Raw genomic sequence first — 19,718 nt, 5'->3', positions numbered from 1 at the left:
CATACGGAGTTATTCATAACTCATCATACAGTTATAAAATCATACAGTTATAAAAGATTCATTCAAAATGCAAGATAGACCAATGAATTTTAATGTAGCACAAAAGGTTTGCTGATAGGGTTTCAGGTTCTACATTGCAACTAACTTTTAAGAAACTAGCAGAGGTTTGCAGTTATTATCAGACAAATATCCGGGACTACCTGAAGAGCAACTAAATTAGTCCACCTCTTCCAACTATAATGTGTGTGAAGTGAGATTGTCTTCCTCTGCTTCGATCAAAAGCACACATCGTAATAGACTGAATACAGAAGCAGGCATGGGAGTCCCACCATCTTTTACTAAACCAGACATTAAAATGTAAAACAATGCCAGTATTCTTAGGAAAAAAAAAAAAAATACAAAAAAAACCCCTTTTTTTCTTTAAATGTAGCTATTTTTCATAAATAATATATCATGAATGAAAACAGGTAATGGGTTATTGTTAGCTTTAAATAAATTAATAAATCAAAAATTTTAAAGTCTCATTTTAATTTCTAATGTAGTGAATATCCGTAGAGATCCTCCATATACACAAAAGTTATTTAAGTACTCAGTAATTTTACAGTATGTAAAGGGTTTCTGAATACAAAAAGTTAGAGCTCTCTTGATCTAAGAGAAATTCATACACCAGTCCTCCGAGAGAGAGATTCTTCGCAGCACTGACCATGGGAGCAAGGAATTGGAGTGAGCCTATAGCTTGTTCACTAGGCAATTATTTAAGTAATAATCATCACAATAATTTATGTAATATATACCATGTGTTCTTGCTGTTCTAAGTGCTTTACTTATTACACGATTGAATTGTGTAATGCTTACCACGAATCTATGAAGAAGGCATTGCTATTACTTCCATTTTATAGATGGGAAAGTGAGCTCTGAGATGTTAAATGACTTGCTGTTAAATAGTGGCGCTGGACTTTAACCTGAAGTCTTACCTCACAGTCTACACGCTTAATGACATTCAAGTTCCTGTAAATTGTAGTGTTTACAGAGAACAAAGCACCATGGAGAAGTCAGGAACAGCAGGTGATTATTGCACAGCCTCACGTGGGTAGATCCTCTACAAAGAAGAAGTTAAAAAATATAGGGGGAGGGAAGGAATTGTATTGCAATTGTGATGACTTGTAGGAAAATGCCATTTGTATACTTCCATGTTATTCCAGATAAATGACTTATGGTGGCTAATAAATGTACCGGAAAAAGAATCAGTGGGGAAATATCAATGAAACAAAATAAAATAAAAATGGCCCTTCACAAAATGGCGGTAGTATGCCATGAACTGAATAGTATTGTTTATTCAATTTTTAATGGCAAGGTTAAAAAAAGCAATGAAAATAACATCTACTCCATACCAAACCCCCCCCCCCCCCATTAAAACATAAACTATGATTGTCTTGAGGAGAAGAATTCTCCCCTGTTGGCCACAGTGCCAAACACTTGCCCAGATAACTATGGGAAACAGGCAGCTCTTTCTTTCAGCCTTATTTCTAATCAGCCTCATTTCTAATCAGCCTCAGAGATTCTGATCCTAATCTATGAAACTCTCAACAAGAAAGGATAAGGTGTGTGCCTAGAGCACTTCTAAAGTAGAACAGAATCCCTGGAAGGAAAAGAACCCGAAAATGAGTCTTTCCAGCAAGCTAAAAAAATTGAATACTATGACATAAAACGTGTCCCACCCATTACTAAATCCATATGCCCTTTTATTCCCTCTCTCCATGATTTTCTTTTTGCTGAGAAGGAAATATTTTTTTTATAATTCAGTTAGTGTGAGAGTTGAGTGATAGAATGCTAACTTTGTGGCAATGTTTAGTTTATGTCAAGGTCATTTTTTTCATACTTTCTGTTGCCTAGGTAAATCTAAATATTTTACTGTTTTTTTTAAGTATTGAAGCAATGATAATTGTCATTCCTTTCTTAAAAACCTCTCATGCCTTCCATCTCATTAGCACAGTCTTTCTGTACATACCTCCTTCAAAATAGAGAATCTTGGCATTAAAATACGATTCTGGGGGCTCCCAGGGATTTTCCCCCAATTCCTTTGAGTGGAGACAGTATTACTCCAGTTTCCCAACACACCTATAGCCCTGATGTTTACTAAATTACCTTGGGGACCTCTCTCCTCCCACTGATCAGTAAACTGTGTGTCTCTATAGAGCTGAGTATGTGTAGAAATCTGTCTGCTTTCAGTTGCTAGAACCAGCTTTTTCTGAGGGGACTGATTCCAAGAAGAGGAAGGAAAACAAACGTTGAATTTAAAGCCTGAGCTATTTTTAGGCCTCTTCTTCCTGGCTTACCTCCTTCATGGCACAGGTCCAAACTTCCTTCTTTCCTTGTATCTGAAAAGCAAGGACTAGCTCTACAGAAGATCTTGCACATGGAATCCACACAGTGAGCAGTTTCGAAGTACAGATGGAGAAAGGGCCCCTCAGGCTGAGGCTGCTCAATATGAGATATCCCCAGATTGGCACATGAGTTTGTGTAAAGTTCTGGAAGAAGTGAGACAAAGTTTCTAAGTCCTGAGCTGCGATCTCATTTCTTCATAGACACATTTGTTTTAAAGTAAAATCTGTCACTTCCTCTTTGCATAGGGCCAGACAAACGTGGTCCAAAGAGAGGAAGAAAGCCAAATAAATCTTTTCTAGACATCTATGACAAATCATTTAGTCTAACCCTCATGTAGAAATTATCTGGTTCCTCACAGTTTGACTCATTCTATGAGCAGACTAAAACTTCCCCCAGGTATCATCTTTGGGCCTTTTTCTCTTGGAAGCTGGCTGTCTCCAATGCTAAATCTCATTCTTTCTATTTACCTCTAACATTAATTTCAAGAAGCAGACAGAATTTTCCTTTGTCCTGAAATATAATTACCCATCCTTGTAAAATCATCACACTGCCTTATCTTTACCCCATTATTCAGAATGTCTAAAATTTCTTCCTCTTGGGGTGCTTGGCTGGCTTAGCCAGTGAAGCAAGACTCTCTATTGCAAGGTGGTGAGATTGAGCCTTACGTGGGGATGGAGCCTACTTTAAAAAATAAAATAAATAAATAAAATTGATCATTCTTCTGTCGCTTCAGGGTCTAAGTTAATTGAAACGAAATATTTCCTCAGACCAATGACACATCTCAGGGATCAGCAAATCTTCCTCAAAGTATTGCATACACCAGACTTCTTCTTTTTTAAAAATGTTTTATTTTTTTATTTTGAGAGAGCAAGCACAAGTCGAGGAGGGGCAAAGGGAGAGAGGGAGAGAGAGAGAGAGAGAATTCCAAGCAGGATCCTCCCTGTCAGCACAGAGCTGACCCTAGTCTCAATGTCACCAACCAGGAGATCATGGCCTGAGACCAGCAAGAGAGTGATGCTTAACTGACTGAGCCACCCAGGTGCCCCTATAGCAGTATGTCTTTATACAAGGCTCCCTGTTCCTTAATAGTTATTGAAACTCAAAATGCCATCCTTAACATTATATTCCCTTTTATATGTCTTGTATCTCGTTTAGCTCTTTGCTAGTTCTAGTTACTGGGGAGTTTTTCATTTATTATGTTGCTTTATACTTAATTTGAAGAATAAAATTTAGATTCCATATACTCCTATGGTTTTCTAATAGTAAGGGAAGCATTTCATGTGTTTCTAATTTTAAAACCAGTCCAATAAAATTCACTTCATACAATTCTACTGACACCTGTTGTCCTTAACAGTTTCCTGTAGGGGACAACTGCAATATTCTGTTTACAAACAAAATTTCTTCCCTCATCCCAGGGAGAAATGAGCTTTGTGCTTTATCATGAAGAAACACTGATTTTCTAACAGAGCAATCCTGCAGCTTCGAGAGTGGAGACCTACAAAGTGCAAACTCCCCCGGAGGCAGATCTTAGTACCCTACAGAAGGTCCCGCCTCTCCTTCCGCCCCTACCTCCCACTCCGACCCCCCTGCCTGCTCCACCCCGCGCCCGCCTCCCGCCCCCTGCCGGTCGCCCGGGGCGCGCTCTCGGGAAGGGTCGGGTCCGGGCACGGCGACTGCCAACTAGGTCTGGGCTGAGTGCGCGCGTCCTTCCACCTTGTAGGCGCCGGACTGACCGACCCCAGCGGAGAGAGGTGACAGCCTCGGTGCCTCTCTCCGCCTCCCGTCGTCGCCAGGCGCCCGGGGACCATGTTCTCCGGCCCGCGGAGGTGGGGCGCCGGCGGCGACTACGAGCGGGTCCCCGAGGGGCCTGAGGCGCAGGTAATGCTTATTGGTCCTGCAGGGAGAGGCGGGCGGTCTCCCGGCCACTCTCGATGGGGAAAGGGAGTTGGGGAGGGGGGAGCCTCCTGTTAAGACGCTGAAACGCGAAGTGATGGTTTAGAGCCTTGTTTTAGCCGTAATCACACACGAGACACACACACACACACGCGAGGGCAGTCTTGAGAACGGCAGTCGAGGAGGCTGCTGGAGGAGAGAAAGAGGCATCTTTGTTTGAAGGGATGAATAACTCCCCCGTAGTAAACAGAAACAAGCATTTGAGAAAAGAACGAGTGGACCTGGCATCGCTGAAGGAGTAGAGGTTGGAATTAGAATTCTGCAAGCGGTGGCCGACCCCAGGAGAGACTCGGAATAAATAATGCTGTGTTAACCGACAGTTTTGGGAGACTGAGGTTGGAGCAACCCAGAAACTGCGGACACTGAACTGTGCCTTACTCTGCCCCCATGATAACACGTGCTTCTTCCACAATAGGAGTCACGTGCTAGGGCAGAAGTACAGGGAAATGGACCCCGCACTTGTGTGTTAGGAGGAATTTCCTTAACAAAAAATTCCACTTGTTTTACTTTTCACCACTATAGGAGACAAGTCTTAGAAATAGCCCCTAACGTTAAGTAGTTCTGTAATTCTAAAGAGGAGGAGGAGGAGGAGGAGGAGGAGGAGGAGGAGGAGGAGGAGGAGGAGGAAGATTTCAGATCCAGGTGATCTTGTTCTACTCCTGGTTTTTGTTAGTGACTCCAAGTGTCAAATACATATGACGATACTGTTCTGATTACATATGAAATGAAACTATAAACTTCTTTAAAGGTAAAACAAATTATATGGAAAGTATTCTTTTAAAAGTTTATAAAACATAAATGTTGAATAAATCGCTTAAAAATATGAAAGAGCTCCACCAGGACAATACACCTTTTTTATTTGTTAGGCTTAAAGTGGGAAACAGGTTTAACATCACTAATACAACTACAGAGGTGGCAGTAAATTACACACTTGTAGGGAGGGAATTTATAAAACAAATAATTCTCTTACCCCAAATTCCAGTCAGTTCTTCCCATAGGATTCCATCAGTGTTTATATCTTTGACTATTATTCAATCTGGATAGCTTTGTGGACCAGGAATCCATTTAGGTAAGATTGAAAATACTAGTTTTAATTGCATTTTCTTTTTGTTATTTCTGTGATGTCAAATTGAAAAAAAAAAAAAGTTAAAGGTTTCAAAGCATAGTGAAAACCTTTTATGATTAATTACATTCCATTAAAACGACTTGATATTTTTGACATAATAGATCTCAGATAAGAATACTACCTACTTATAAACTAAGAACATGGCTTTGTTTTAATATTTATGTATTTATTTTGAGAGAGAGAGAGAGAGAGGAGAGGAGAGGGAGAATCCCAAGCAGGGTCCCTGCTGACAGTGCCAGTGAACAGTGAAATCATGACCTGAGCCAAAAATCAACAGTTGGATGCTTAATTGACTGAGCCACGCAGGCACCCCAAGAATATGACTACCTGATAGAGTCTACGGTTGGCATGGTGACCTACGAATAAAATGCTTCTAAATATTTTTCTTGCAGTGATTAGTGGCCATTCATTCATTCCTCCAAAACATGTTTGTTATGAGGTAGTCGTTGGGCTGAAACTGAAAATATAAAGATAAATCAAATATGGTTTTCTTCTTTCAGAGCAATTAAGTCTAGCAGGAGAGAAGAAACTGTGAGCAAATGATTAGTCAGGAAACAGTGAGGGTAAATTCAGTGAAGACTGAAGCCCTTTAAATCCTTCGTGAAGAATATGTTGAGATTGCTATGGTAACCCAGAACAACAATATAAGCCTTGAAGGCTGGGATGGGAGGAAAGTAATTATCAAAGTAAATCTTTTTTCTTTCTTTCTTTCTTTCTTTCTTTCTTTCTTTCTTTCTTTCTTTCTTTCTTTCTTTTTTTCCGAAGGCAATAAATCTTAAATAGGATTGAAGTACAAGTGAGAATTAGCCAGAAGTGAAGTAGAAGGATGTGGGCAGGAGGAAGGGTATCTCTAAGCATCAGCAAAAGCCTGTAACAGGTTGAGTTGAGAGTGTGGAATTATGGCTGGGAGATAGAGTGAACTAAGTAGATTAGATTCAATTGCTTAAACTTCTTAGTTGGAGGATCTTCAGGTAAGTTTCTTAAACTCTAGGTCTTCGTTTTGTCTTCAGTAAAATGGGGATGACAGAAATGGTTTCACCACAAAGACATGTTATAGTTAATGAGATAATATACTTTGTACAGAATCTGGCACATAATAATTGATTAAGAAACCAATTCTTTTTGATTTCTGGATGTTTTCCCTTCTCCACGAAGCTGTACTTCCACCTCCGCTTAATTTCCTCCACCAATTCCAGAACTCTCCTCCAGTATCTAAAAGAGAGCTCCTGAAGCTAGGGGTTATGAGATATCGTTAAATGTAGCAGTCACACAAACCATATCCTCATAGGCCACATCTGAAGATTGAACCCAAGGAGATTGAAAGCAACACGCTGCATTAATCCTGGACCCTGACTATGCTGTGGTCTCATGGTCTGAATACTTCCTGTTCTTCCATCATAATCCAGAAATAACAGGCCCTCTATTTAGTTGAAAATTGCCCTTAAGTCAGAAATGTTAAGGTATGTTTATGGAATTCCTGCTATATGCCCAATGGTAGATAAGTACAGTAGATAAGAAAATGGCTTAGAAAACAAAGGCCTGTACTAGGCTTGGGTAGATGAGGAAAATGGGAAAGATTTGGGGTAAATAGATCTGCAGACCAAAAATACTGTCAGAGTGAGGGGAAGTGAGTTAGAAGGACTGAGAAATGCTTAGGAGAGGATAGGAGGAAATCAGAACACTGAAAGATACTTTTAGAATTGTTCTTAGTTTTCTATATAGATGTTGCTTTGTGGCAATATATCAATAATGAACTCAGTGAGACCCGTGCTATGAATTCAGTAAGTATTTATTAAAAAGTCATTCATACATTCTTGGTGCTTGGTAAGGCTTATTACCTTCACCAGATATTTTACCTGTTTACTGTTTATTTTCTGGGAGGTAAATATGCTTGGAATTCACTGTGACAAGTTCAGTGTAAGATGCCTGGCCCACATCTAAGGAGTCTGTTTAACAGAGGACTCAAAGGACCTCATAGGAGATGCTTTCCCATGGACAGTGGGCCTAGACAGAAAGTTAAATCAAATACTGAGTTCTTGGTCTGCTAAAATAACCCTCTCTAGAAGCTTTGTAAGACATGGGTGCTGAAACCAACCACTTTTTTTTTTTTTTTTAATTAGCTCATGATTCTCTGATCAGTTGGATCATGACCTAGTTTGGGTCAGCTTGACTGATCTCTGCTGAACTGTTTTAAGCACTACTGCCAGCTGGAGGGTTGAATGGTGACTGGGTAGTCTACTCATATGTCTGGCAGTTTCCAAGCCAGGATGACAGACAGATGAGCACCTCAGCTCTCTTCTCTGGGGTCTCTCATCCATTAGCAGGCCAGCTTAGGATCAGACACGTGGTGCACTCAGGGTTCTGAGCACATGAAGCCTCTTGGGGCTTAGAATTGGAGCTCTCTTTGTGTCACTCCTGATCAAAATAAGAAGCAACGCCAGCTCAGATTCAAGGGGTGGAAAATGGAGTCTACCTCTTGATGGGAAAAGCTGCTAAGAATTTGTAGCCATTTTCAATCTGCCACAGACATACATGTGTCTTGGATGTGAATAAAATCTTTTCATTGGTGGTAAATGATCAAATTGGCAACTCCCTGTGAAAGAAAATGTGACTTCCAGGTTAATTGAAGAATTTTCGGAACGTTTTCCACAATAATATGTGCACTTATTTTCCAAATGATATGTTTGGTAATAGTAGTGATGATGATATCATAGGTCACAGGAGTGAGTGGTTGTTTTGGGCCACAGTGTGATGATGACTGTTTTACGTTTGTCATTGCATTTACTTTTGCAACAGTAATATCAAGGTAGATAGCAATTGAGTAAATTATATATATCTTCAGTGATTTATAGTATGTCATTTGCTACAACTCAGAGAGCAGATTTGGAATAAATAATGTTCTCACCTCTATACTGAGGACATTTTGCTGTACAGGATAGAATTTTGGCACTCACTCCTTCTAGGATAAGAATTTTTTAAAAACATGGTAAACACTTTATGTATGAAATCAGAACCGGATTAGAGAGGATGTATGATAAAATTGTTAAATATGGGACAGTTTCTAATAATGAGCTTGACTGTGGTGATCAGTTTTACTTTTTAAAATATAGACATTGATGCTAACTCTAAAAATGTAAAATGATTACTTTTGAGGCCTTCTTTGTTAAAACTTCCTTTTGGTTGAACTCACCAGATCAACAGGAAGGAATTTATGGAAATGTTATAACTTCCCAAAATAATATGTAATGGTGATAAATAGATAATTGTTTATGTATTTATACATTTATACAAAAATATGTAATTAAACACACAGAAGTAAACCAAATGACTATTAGTCTCTTATTTTTCTATTTTCCAGAAAAAGACAAAGCTATCTTTAATTTAGTGAATAAAATATTTTAAATTTAGCTTATATATATATATCTTCACATATATACACAGTCATAGAAATTTGAGGGTATATATATACACACACAGAGAGAGAATGAGAAGTAGAAATATCAGAAATGATTTCCTTTCCTACGTGGTTTTTTGCTGTGAAAACGAGTCATAATGATAATTTTGGGAGAAATCTTAAAATGCTTGTAGTCTATCCACCATTCTAATATCTTAATTTTATTCCTTAAGGATTACGATATGAACATAGCTGCGACTGTTAGTAAATGAAATTATTTCATGTGTACTTTTCCACCTGCTGACAAAGATATTTCAAATATAAAGGCATATTCTTCACAGACTACTTGTTGTATTTTTCTTTCTAGAAATGCAATCCAGAGAAAAGTGCTTCATTCTTCAGTAGGATGACATATTCCTGGTTTAGCAGGTAGGAATTTTACTAATTTGTATGTAACATACTACCCCAAGGAAGATTCCAAGGGAAACGACACCTAAATGTTATTCCTCTAATCTAAGCATGAATATATATTTTTTAATGTTTATTTATTTCTGAGAGAGAGAGAGAGAGAGAGAGAGCAGGGGAGGAGCAGAGAAAGAGGGAGAACAGAATCTGAAGCAGGCTCCAGGCTCTGAGCTGTCAGCACAGAGCCCGACGCGGGGCTCGAACTCAAAAACCGCAAGATCATGACCTGAGCTGAAGTCGGACCCTCAACTAATTGAGCCACCTAGATGTTCCAGCATGAATATTTTTATAGAATGACTTTGTGAAGATTTTTTCTCATAGAAAAAATTTTATTATAGGGGCGCCTGGGTGGCTCAGTCGGTTGAGCGTCTGACTTGGGCTCAGGTCAGTATCTCGCAGTTTGTGAGTTTGAACCCCGCGTTGGGCTCTGTCCTGACAGCTCAGAGCCTGGAGCCTGCTTCCTATTCTGTGTCTCCCTCTCTCTCTGCCCCTCCCCTGTTCATGCTCTGTCTCTCTCTGTCTCAAAAATAAATAAACGTTAAAAAAATTAAAAAAAAAAAAAGAAAAAAATTTATTATAGAGAAACCACAGATAGTAACATAGAAAGTGGTTCACAGATAAGATTGCTAATAGTCCTGCAATATGGCTGTCCCTTTATAGGATTTGTATCATATTAGCACTATGGAGGGGCAGAAATTTGGATTTTTTTTTATTATCCAGTATATATGTGTATATAATTTCACTTAATTCTCCCCCCAAGTCTTATGAGATAGGCATTTACAGATGAGAAAATTGAAAATTGAAACTTAAAGAGGGGAAGTAACTTGTCCATTGATACCCAGGAAGAAGCACACCAATTTGGTGTTAGAAGTCAGATTCTTTGAGTCCATGTTTCATGCTTTTTTTTTTTTTCATTTTGTTATTCTACTCTTTACTAGGAATACTCCCACAAATATTTGAGGTCTATCTATCTGTATCACAAGCTCAATTTGAGCTTTTATATATGTATATATATTATATATATCATAAAATATTATATATATTGTATATTATAGACATATATACATTATATATTATAAAATATAACTATTATATAGTTATATATAACTATTATATAGTTATATATAACTATTATATATATTACTAATTACTTAATTACTATTACTAATTACTAAAACACATACACAGTCATTTTTATAAGACATATAATGTGATTTATCTCACAGAGTAATTCATCTAGAATTCAAACAAGAGCAGAGCTGACTTTTTCTAATTTTATAAATTCAGAAGTTTCTTTAGAAATGTATTTTTCCCCCATAACAGAAAATTCATGATCATAGGAAACTAAATTTATTATCTTAACTTTATGCCCCTTGTTCTATAGTTAATAGAAACAACATTTCCCAATTTGATGTACAAATATGCTCTCATGATTCTCATAGATGAATCCTTAAAGAAACAGAAAAGGTTGATTGTGTGCCAGATACCCTGCATTATGCTAACCTTTAAAAATGCAGAGAAAAGTGACCTAGTTCCTATCATTTAGGAATTTGTAGTAGATTTAGAAAGATTAAAAGGTGCTCTTTCAATTACCCAAAAGGCAAAAGGCAATATAAGCATTATAAAGAAACAAATTTCAGGAGCGCCATGTAAGCGCATTTGCATAGTTAGGGAATGTTTTGCAAGTAATTCATGTTTTTAACTCAACATTTGACAATGTGTAAGATGAAGCCAAGTGGCATTCCAAATTGAGCAAATACTGTATGCAAACCAGAGGCGAGAGTGAACTGACCCCTCCCCCATTGCAGCCAGTTGATGTGGCAAGAGATCAAACTGAAAGAACAGATCATAAAGAGTTTTCTAGGTCACTCCAAAGATAATGAGAAGCCACTGAAGAATTTTAAATAGAGAGTAATGTATTCGTGTTTGCGCTTCAGAAAATCACCTTTGCAGTTGTGTGGATATGGTATGTACCAGATGAAAATGGAGATAGAGGGAATGATTAGAAGGTTCTTCAATTATCCTGGTAGATTTATGGCTAAAGTTTGAACTATCGTAATGATAAGGAGGATGAAGAGGAAGGAACAGATTCAAAAGCTAATTAATAACGTTGATTAGATAAGGAAATTGAAGAACTGGGAAGAATGTTAATCATTTTTTGGCTCAGTTAACTGTCAGATTCAGGTGTGACAAAAAACTTTATGTTCAGTTTAGAGAAGCGTCAATTTAAGATGTCTAACTCATTCCCATAAAAAGTATTAAATAGGTGTTTGGATATATAGGCTTTTGATCTATGAATACGGATTTGGGAGTCATTGACTATATGTCAGTAGTGGAAGCCATGAGCATGAATAAGATCATCCAGAAAGAGAGCTTATTGAACGGGATGAACAAATGGAACATTGAGATTCCTCAGTATTTAAATGGTAAAAGGAGTGGTAATCTAACAAGAAAGCTAAGGAAAGACATTCAGAGTATAAGAGACAAACAAAAGAAAGAGTGTGTTTGAAAGCTAAGGAAACTGTCAAAAAAGGAAGACAATAAGGTGGTCAGTAGTGCCTAATGCTGAAGAGGGGTAAATTAAAAAAAAAAAAAGAATTGAGTATTCTTTATTGAATTTATCATTGTAAAGTTCATTGGTGATTTTTATGAAAGCAGTGTAAGTAGAGAACCGATATACTTGGTGAGCAAATAATTGAGCAGAAGCATATAATTGGGTTGGGTTATAAGAATTCCAAGTTAACACAAATCTATGAATCACTTAAGGAGGATGGCAAAAATTTTACACCAACATACTACGTTAAATTATATATATATATATATATATATATATATATATATATATATATACTATAAAAAAAGAAAGGTTAAATAAGAATTATGTAAATGTGGGCTATTTATACTTAATGATTTTTTGTTCATGTTTATTTTCCAAACCTGAGTTATATTTCATTCATGTCTTGAGAGAAAGAGTGAGGTCTATTCTGGCTTTAAAAGTTTCAGACTGTCAGTTTTAAGTCACAGAAAATATGACAGAATTTAAATAATGCAAATAAAATTAATTTTAAGTAACTGTACTTTTAAAACTTAATTATCAAACTATAAAAACTATATGTATTTGTTTTAAATATTATGAATACCATTTTATGAAGCCTAAAATATGAAGCTGAAATTAAACTTAATATGCAGGATAAGGCACAACAAACTTTAAAATATGGCACCTCAATATCTGTCACTATCTCAGATCAATCAAACCAATAAGATATAATTGTTGAATATAACATTTATTTTCTGTTCAAATTTAACATCTTAGACCTAGATAGGAAATATTTTTATAGCATGCTCCTATCTGGAACTGTCATTGGCATGAATCTAATTTGATTTCTTATCTGGTAATTAAACAGCAGCAGCTGAAACATAGCTATTGTTTAAGAGAATGCCTTTTTGAAGACAGTGGCTAATTGTGTTCTCAGATCTGTTCTTTGAGTTACAGAATAAAATCAGAAATTATTTCCTAGGCCAAATTCAAGCTCCCATAATTATATGAATAATTCAATTAAAATGTGCTCAGATGATACAAATAATTAGGGAATTATATGCTTATGAGCCTTAATTCCTAAGGCAGAATTTGTAGAGTGGTTTTGATGATCAAATAATTATGAAGCCTTTATTAGCAAATATAATCTGTCATCAGTGTATAATAATCATTGTCATAGAATAATCCCCTTGACATACACGGAAAACTCTAAAGTTTTTACCGGTCACAATTGAATCACTATTTTAACCAGGGATACACTATTCAGTCTGCCCTACCTTTTCCTCACATATTAATAAAACTTGTACACTGCCTGACTTTGTCCTATCCTACAACTGTTGGACAGACTGACTTTTTGCCTTCTCCTGTGACACAATCACCGCTTTCCAGAAATATTTAAAAAGGTGATTAACAGTAGTGAACTTGATAATTCGATTGTATATCTATACTTTCCACGCTTTCTAGTATTACACATCTACAAAATTTACCTTTCATCTCATCTTCCTGGCCTACTGCTACTGGTTTGCTGCTCTTAACATCAGTTGGATGAGATGTGTACTCACACTTGTTAATGTCAAATATACTCAGAATTCTAAGATAACAATATTGAAAACAGAGTGGAAATATTACACTTAACGGCATTGTCTGCCTTTGGTCACGTTAGCACCGGTTTATGTCACATTTAAAAAACTCTGACCAGGCTCTGGAGTTCCTGGTGTTTAACCGCCTGTAAACACGGGAAATTAATACTGCTCTGCCTGCTTCAGAGAGTTGCGAGCATCAAATTCATTGAACTGAATGACCTTTGAAAAGCACTATCAGTGTAAAACATACAAGATGCATGCAGGAACCTTATTACCACTTAGGAATCAAGTCCTTAAGTTTATGGGACCCAGTCCAGGCCACATTCCACTATCGGGAGGGTCAGCTGTTGGTCCTTGTTGCCTCCCTAAGAGCTGCCTCGTCATTGGATTTAAAGAAGCACTGCTTCCTCTTTTCCTGGATGCTTATGTGTGGTAGAAAGATGAGCCAGGGTGATGAGCATATTTAAATGTACAGAAGAGAGCAAAAGAGAAGGAAGAAGCACACACCTGGGAAAAGGGAAGTCACGGTGGTTAAACAACTGAGCCATGTGCATCACAATCAATTCAGTGGAAGTGTCACTTTTAGATGCTGCATTATTTGGAGACTCAGCATGAAAGCCAGGGGTCACTTATCCCTGTGCACCAAAACCGCTGAGTTTTGCATGGTTCTAACTCAAAATGCTGAGGCAGTAAATGTTATTAAAATGCTTTTGTGAAAATCAATGCAATCTTATTTTGAAAATGAATATTTATTTTGTGGAATGGAAGAGAAAGGCTTAATATGACTTAAAAGTAGTTTATTGCTTAATATGGTTTTGAAACTGCAGTGCAGGAAAATGTCCAGCATATTTGAGCCAACAGAAACGTGATTACAGAAGGTCCTTTCTTATTACATTTAAACCTTTTTGTTAAATATGAACTGTAATATGATATTATATAGTGTAATAAAAGTAAAAATGAATCCTGTGGAGACTCTGGTTACCACAGAGTTTAAATCCATCTCAGGGTCAATCAATAATAGAGATTGTTCAGTAATAATGACAATGAAGCAGTCCCAATTTGGGATAGTGTAACACCATGTTATGGTTTCTTGGACTAATAAGGTACTTTATAATGGAAAGAACAGAAACTATTGAGTCAGAAGGCCTGAGTTTAAATGTGGGTTTAATTTCTTACTGAACGAGTCATGTCACCAAGCTCATAAACTGAGTATATCTGAACTTAGGAACATGTTTTGCCTCAAGCAACACAATAGCCAGATAATTATAGCTTAAACAAATAGGTATTTATTTTTTTATGTTACTGAGAAGAACGCTGGGAATAAGCTGATGAACTACCTCAGAAATGTTACAAAGGGCCCAGAGTTTTTCTTTCTACTTCCCATTCTTATTATTTGGCTTTTCACCCATGGTGAAGAAGATGGCTTCTTTATATCAGAGCATTATGCCTTCAGTGCAGGCAGGAAGGAGGAAGGGGAAGGAAAAAGGAGGCAAGACATTTTCTCCTCTCGAAGTTTGAGCCTTCTTTTGGAAAAGAAAGTTCTCCTCAGCAGACTGAGTTATATTGTTAATGCCAAGCAAAATGTTGTCAGATTACCAGGACTGCTTTAGACTGATCATAATTATGACTCTGGCTGAGATAAGGACTTATCCTGAGTTCAAGACATTTTCACCTGAATAAGTATCAAGATTCCTGGTAGTAGGAAAATGATGGGGCAGAAGGATGGCTGTGAGGTAAGTATAATTTATTGTCTGCCACAACATCTGTGGTGTAACTAGATCATGCATCCTAGTTTGCCTGGGACAGTTCTAATTTAGACCTGTTGTTCTTGCATAATTTATTCACAGTCTCCCTTGGGGCAAGTTCATTGAATGGGGGAGAGTGGAAGTGCTGAGACTAGCAGTAATTTGTCACACTTCTTAAGGCATGGGCTCAGAAATGGCACTGTCACTTTGGCTCATAGTTTATTGGTCAAAATAGGTCATATGGCCAAGGCTGATGTTTATGGGGCACAAACAGGTACTCCACATCTAGTTGAACAATTTGTAAAGTCAAGTGGCAAAGGGTATATAATGTCCCGGTGGAATAGGAGAAGTTGCAGATGCAGAGGTTGGATCCATTTCTCCTCTTATTCAAGACTAAAAAGCAGCTAGTTTGGGGTTTTGGAGTGAATATACCTTACTGTGAATGTTAACTATTTAAATTTCAGTAAGGTAGGTAAGTAGTAGGTGACTCCAATATGACATGAGTAAATTTAGTGTTTCACTGAATAAATGGATGTCCCAATAATTCTAAAAGCTACAAATGATTATTACACATTATTCAACTGCAGGATAAGTTGTATGACTTTCCAAAATACAGTCTAATCATTCCATCCTGATTAAAAAAATAATTTATAAATCAAAGAATAAAATAAATGCATGAAAAATTATTTTTAAGTTGATTATTAGTTTTGCTGAATTGTTTACCTTACTCTTTCATTTTTAGAATAATTCTTTTAGGATATAAGAAACCTTTGGAAAGAGAAGATCTTTTTGAACTAAATGAAAGTGATTCTTCGTATATTGTGTGTCCCATCTTTGAAAAACAATGGAGGAAGGAAGTTTTAAGGAATCAAGAGAGGCAAGAAATAAAGGTAATTAATTCTTTTTCTTTTAATGTTTTTATTTATTTTTGAGACAGAGAGAGACAGAGCATGAGTGGGTTAGAGACAGAGAGAGGGAGACACAGAATTGGAAGCAGGCTCCAGGCTCTGAGCTGTCAGCACAGAGCCTGACGTGGGGCTTGAACTCATGGACTGTGAGATCATGACCTGAGCTGAAGTTGGACGCTCAACCGACTGAGCCACCCAGGCGCCCCAAGGTAATTAATTCTTAAATCTTAAGTACCTAATTACTACCTAAAACTAGAAAAAGCTTCTTCCAAATGTGAGATATTATTATTAATTTAGAAAGTTCCTAAAATATGTGAAATGCAAGCCATTTTCATAAGTACAATTGATTTTTATTGCAACTAATTTATGTCATAAAATTATTTAGCATCTCCTCCCTTTAATATCAAGAACAATGTGTTGATATGTTATCTTTGGCTTTTCACCAGTATCTTTTGCTCAACTATCATGGCAAAGATGGTTTCTATATCTCATGGCCTCATATCTATTGGTCCAAGTAAGTAATATGGCGACCATGGCCAAAGTTTATGGTGCAAGGGCAGGTACTCCATATCTTGTATCACATATGCACACATATCTCCTCTTTAGAATTCCAAAAAAGAAAATATAATTTGAAGATAAAACTGTATTTATATTAATTATTTTAATGAAAGTTTCAACATTCACAAAAGTAATAAAATACAACTATTTCTCTTGTGCATTTATACCCCATGATATAAATAATATCAGGCATTCTGGAGACATACTTTACCAATGATATAGGTCATATTTTCAAGTTTAACTGAATTTATCCCTTTCTTATTACTTTATTATTTTTGTTTTATTTATTTATTTATTTATTTATTTATTTATTTATATTTTTTGAGAGGGAGAGAAAGAGAGAGAGCATGAGTGGGGGTGCAGGGGCAGAAGGAGAGGGAAAGAAAGAATCTTAAGCAGGATCCATGTGGAGCCCCATGCAGGGTTTAATCTCATGACTGTGAAACCACGACTTGAGTTGAAATCAGTAGTCGAACACTTACCTGGGTGACTGAGCCACCCAGGTGCCCCTATTTTATTATCTTTGGGTTACATTACTAATATTATGGTTGGTTTATATATATATTTCATTTTTACTTGTATTTGCTCTGTCCAATTTTCTCATGGTTTCTTATTTTCTTTCATTATGTAGGCATCCTTTCATAAAGAGGCACGTGCCAGGAAACCATCTCTGCTCTATGCATTGTGGAACACCTTTAAGTTTGTCCTGATTCAAGTTGCTTTATTCAAAGTGTTTGCTGATATTTTGTCCTTCACTAGCCCACTCATAATGAAGTAAGTTGTAGTCTTGTCTTTTTTTTTTACTCTCCACAGTTAAATGATAAGCAAATGATAAGCAAGTGTTTCACTCTAAAAGTTGTACTAAAAAAAGAGTAGGAAAAGACCTTATTGCAAATTTTACTTAGGATATGGACATTCTGTTAACTTTGCCATTCACACGAATGTGAATGATGATAATATAGTCAATATTTACTGAAGCCAACTGTGTACTACACACTGTTCTAAATTCTTTATATTAATTATCTTATTCAATCTTTACAACCATCCTATGAGATAGGAAGTATTATTACAATCATCATGATGCAGAAACAGAGAGGTTTAAGTAATTTGCCTAACTTCACAGAGCTAGAAAATGCCAGAGTTATGACTAAAATCTAGGAACTCTGTTTTAGATGTATATTCAGAAAATGAAATGATATATATGAAGGAAAAACAAATTTTTTTATTGACCTATAATAATATTTTTTTATTGAATACATTTCCAGGTTGTTGGAGTTTTTAAGAACTATTCAATTCATGAAAACAGAATTAATCTTTAGTTACTTGACTCTTAGATAATGTCCAGGCTTGAATTTTGTCCGGTATTTATTGAGTACTTACTACACGCTACTGTTCCTGATTGACCCTAGGGGTAGACAAAAGTCAAAAAGTCCCTGCTCTGATGACACTCAGAGGGGTGAGACAAATAGTAAACAAATGAATAAATATAAATGATATTAAGAAATAATCAGTGTTAAGGACAAAGTATTCAACAAGGAGAGGTAGGAAATACCTCTCTAGGGAGATCGAAGTGCTATGTTAATTTAAGGAAGTTAGGGAAGATACTAGTGATAAGGCGACATTTGAAAAAAGTCCTGAAGGAAGTTAGAGAGGAAGCCAAAACCATATCTATTGCAAATAGGAAGAACAAGAAGGGCAAGAGCCTTGAGGCAGGTGCATGCTTGGTGTCTTTGAGGACGCATGGGAGATAAGTGAAGCTAGAACAAAGAATTGGAGAAGAAATCAGAGGTAAGAAAGGTCTGGGAATGAAAAAGATTTTAAAGGAACTTATGGAATATGATGGGGGAAATAGGCTTTTATTCTGTGTTAAGAGGGAAAACGTTGGAAATTTTGAGCAGGAATTGATATGATTAGACATAAGTTTTATAGGGATCATTCTGCTGCTATGCAGAAAATAATATAAAAAGGAGGAAAAGTAAAAGTATCACCAGTTGAAATACTGAGATAATCCAGGCAAAAGTCAGTGGTGGCTTCAGCTAGGTTGTAGCAACGAAGATGATAAGAAGTAGTTAGATTCTGGCTCTATTTTAAAGGTAGAGTCAACATCATATACTGATGGCTTGAATGTAAGTTGAGAGAGGGGAGGAATCAAGGATGCCTTCAGAGTTTTTGGTTGAAGTCACAAGGTAAATGAGACACTATTTACTGAGATATAGAAGGCTCAGGAAAGAGTAGAGTAGGGTGTGGGGTTTCCTTTTGGACTTGCTCAATTTGAAATACATATTAGCCATTTTGCAGGAAAGAATGAACTGACTGACTGCTGTCCTTTGGAAAGCCTGACTGCTATTCTTTGGAAGGTCTGTTTAGAGGGGTGACTTTTGGTAGGCAACTGGAACTTGCATTTCAGGAGGGTCCCTGCTACCGTAACTGTTAACAGTGGCTCAATACGTCCAAACTGCTTAACAATCAATACGATTCATGCTGAATACCTGCTTTCCTTCTGGGAGTTTGGAATTTTGGCATATGTTAGGAAAAGGGTGCCCTGGATACTGAATCTCTAATGAGCTTATCTGGTAGACAACATTTTACGTATGCGGCCACAACTAGTTGCCAGGATGATTAAGTGTGTTTTTTGTGACCCTACTGAGAGAAAACTTTTGGAAGCTTATATCAGTTTTCTCCTGGACTTTACTACATGTACCTTTTCTCTTTGCTGATTTTTTGTGTATACTTTCACCATAATAAATCATAGTCATTAGTATAACTAGATGCTGACTGCTATGTCCTTCTAATGGATCATTTAACTAGGGAGTGGTGTTGGGGATCCCTGACAGCCATCTAGCCAATCCAAAAAGATTGAGTAAGCTTAAGTCTGGAGTCAAGAAAGATATTAGCTGAGATAATAAAATTGGGAACTGTTCCAACAAATTAGATTGGGTATGTCAAATCATTTTTCTGGATGAGACCACCTTACCATGGATAAGGAGAAGTAAACATCTCTGTAGATAATCAGCTATTCCAGTGTGTGGAATTAATGAAGATAGGGAAATCCACAAAAGGACAGT

General features: G+C 36.8%; 1 protein-coding gene across 7 annotated transcripts in view; it reads left to right on the top strand.

The window, feature by feature from the left end:
* Positions 1-4,051: 4,051 nt before the first annotated feature.
* Positions 4,052-19,718, top strand: part of LOC122230304 (multidrug resistance-associated protein 1-like) — an 87,839-nt gene continuing 72,172 nt past the window's right edge. For 5 of the 7 annotated variants that reach the window (XM_042956085.1, XM_042956086.1, XM_042956084.1 and 2 more), the window contains exons 1-4: positions 6,121-6,435; positions 9,226-9,287; positions 15,930-16,077; positions 17,285-17,427. In XM_042956085.1, coding sequence (XP_042812019.1) covers positions 9,265-9,287; positions 15,930-16,077; positions 17,285-17,427 — 314 coding nt within the window. In that variant the 5' untranslated portion in view covers positions 6,121-6,435; positions 9,226-9,264. Of the gene's footprint in view, positions 4,264-6,120; positions 6,436-9,225; positions 9,288-15,093; positions 15,176-15,929; positions 16,078-17,284; positions 17,428-19,718 lie in introns of those variants that run through there. The other 2 variants (XM_042956081.1, XM_042956083.1) reach the window with 2 other exon arrangements.

This window comes from Panthera leo, chromosome C2, assembly GCF_018350215.1.
Source record: "Panthera leo isolate Ple1 chromosome C2, P.leo_Ple1_pat1.1, whole genome shotgun sequence".
NCBI lineage: Eukaryota > Metazoa > Chordata > Mammalia > Carnivora > Felidae > Panthera > Panthera leo.
This window is presented reverse-complemented; position numbering and strand designations above follow the sequence as displayed.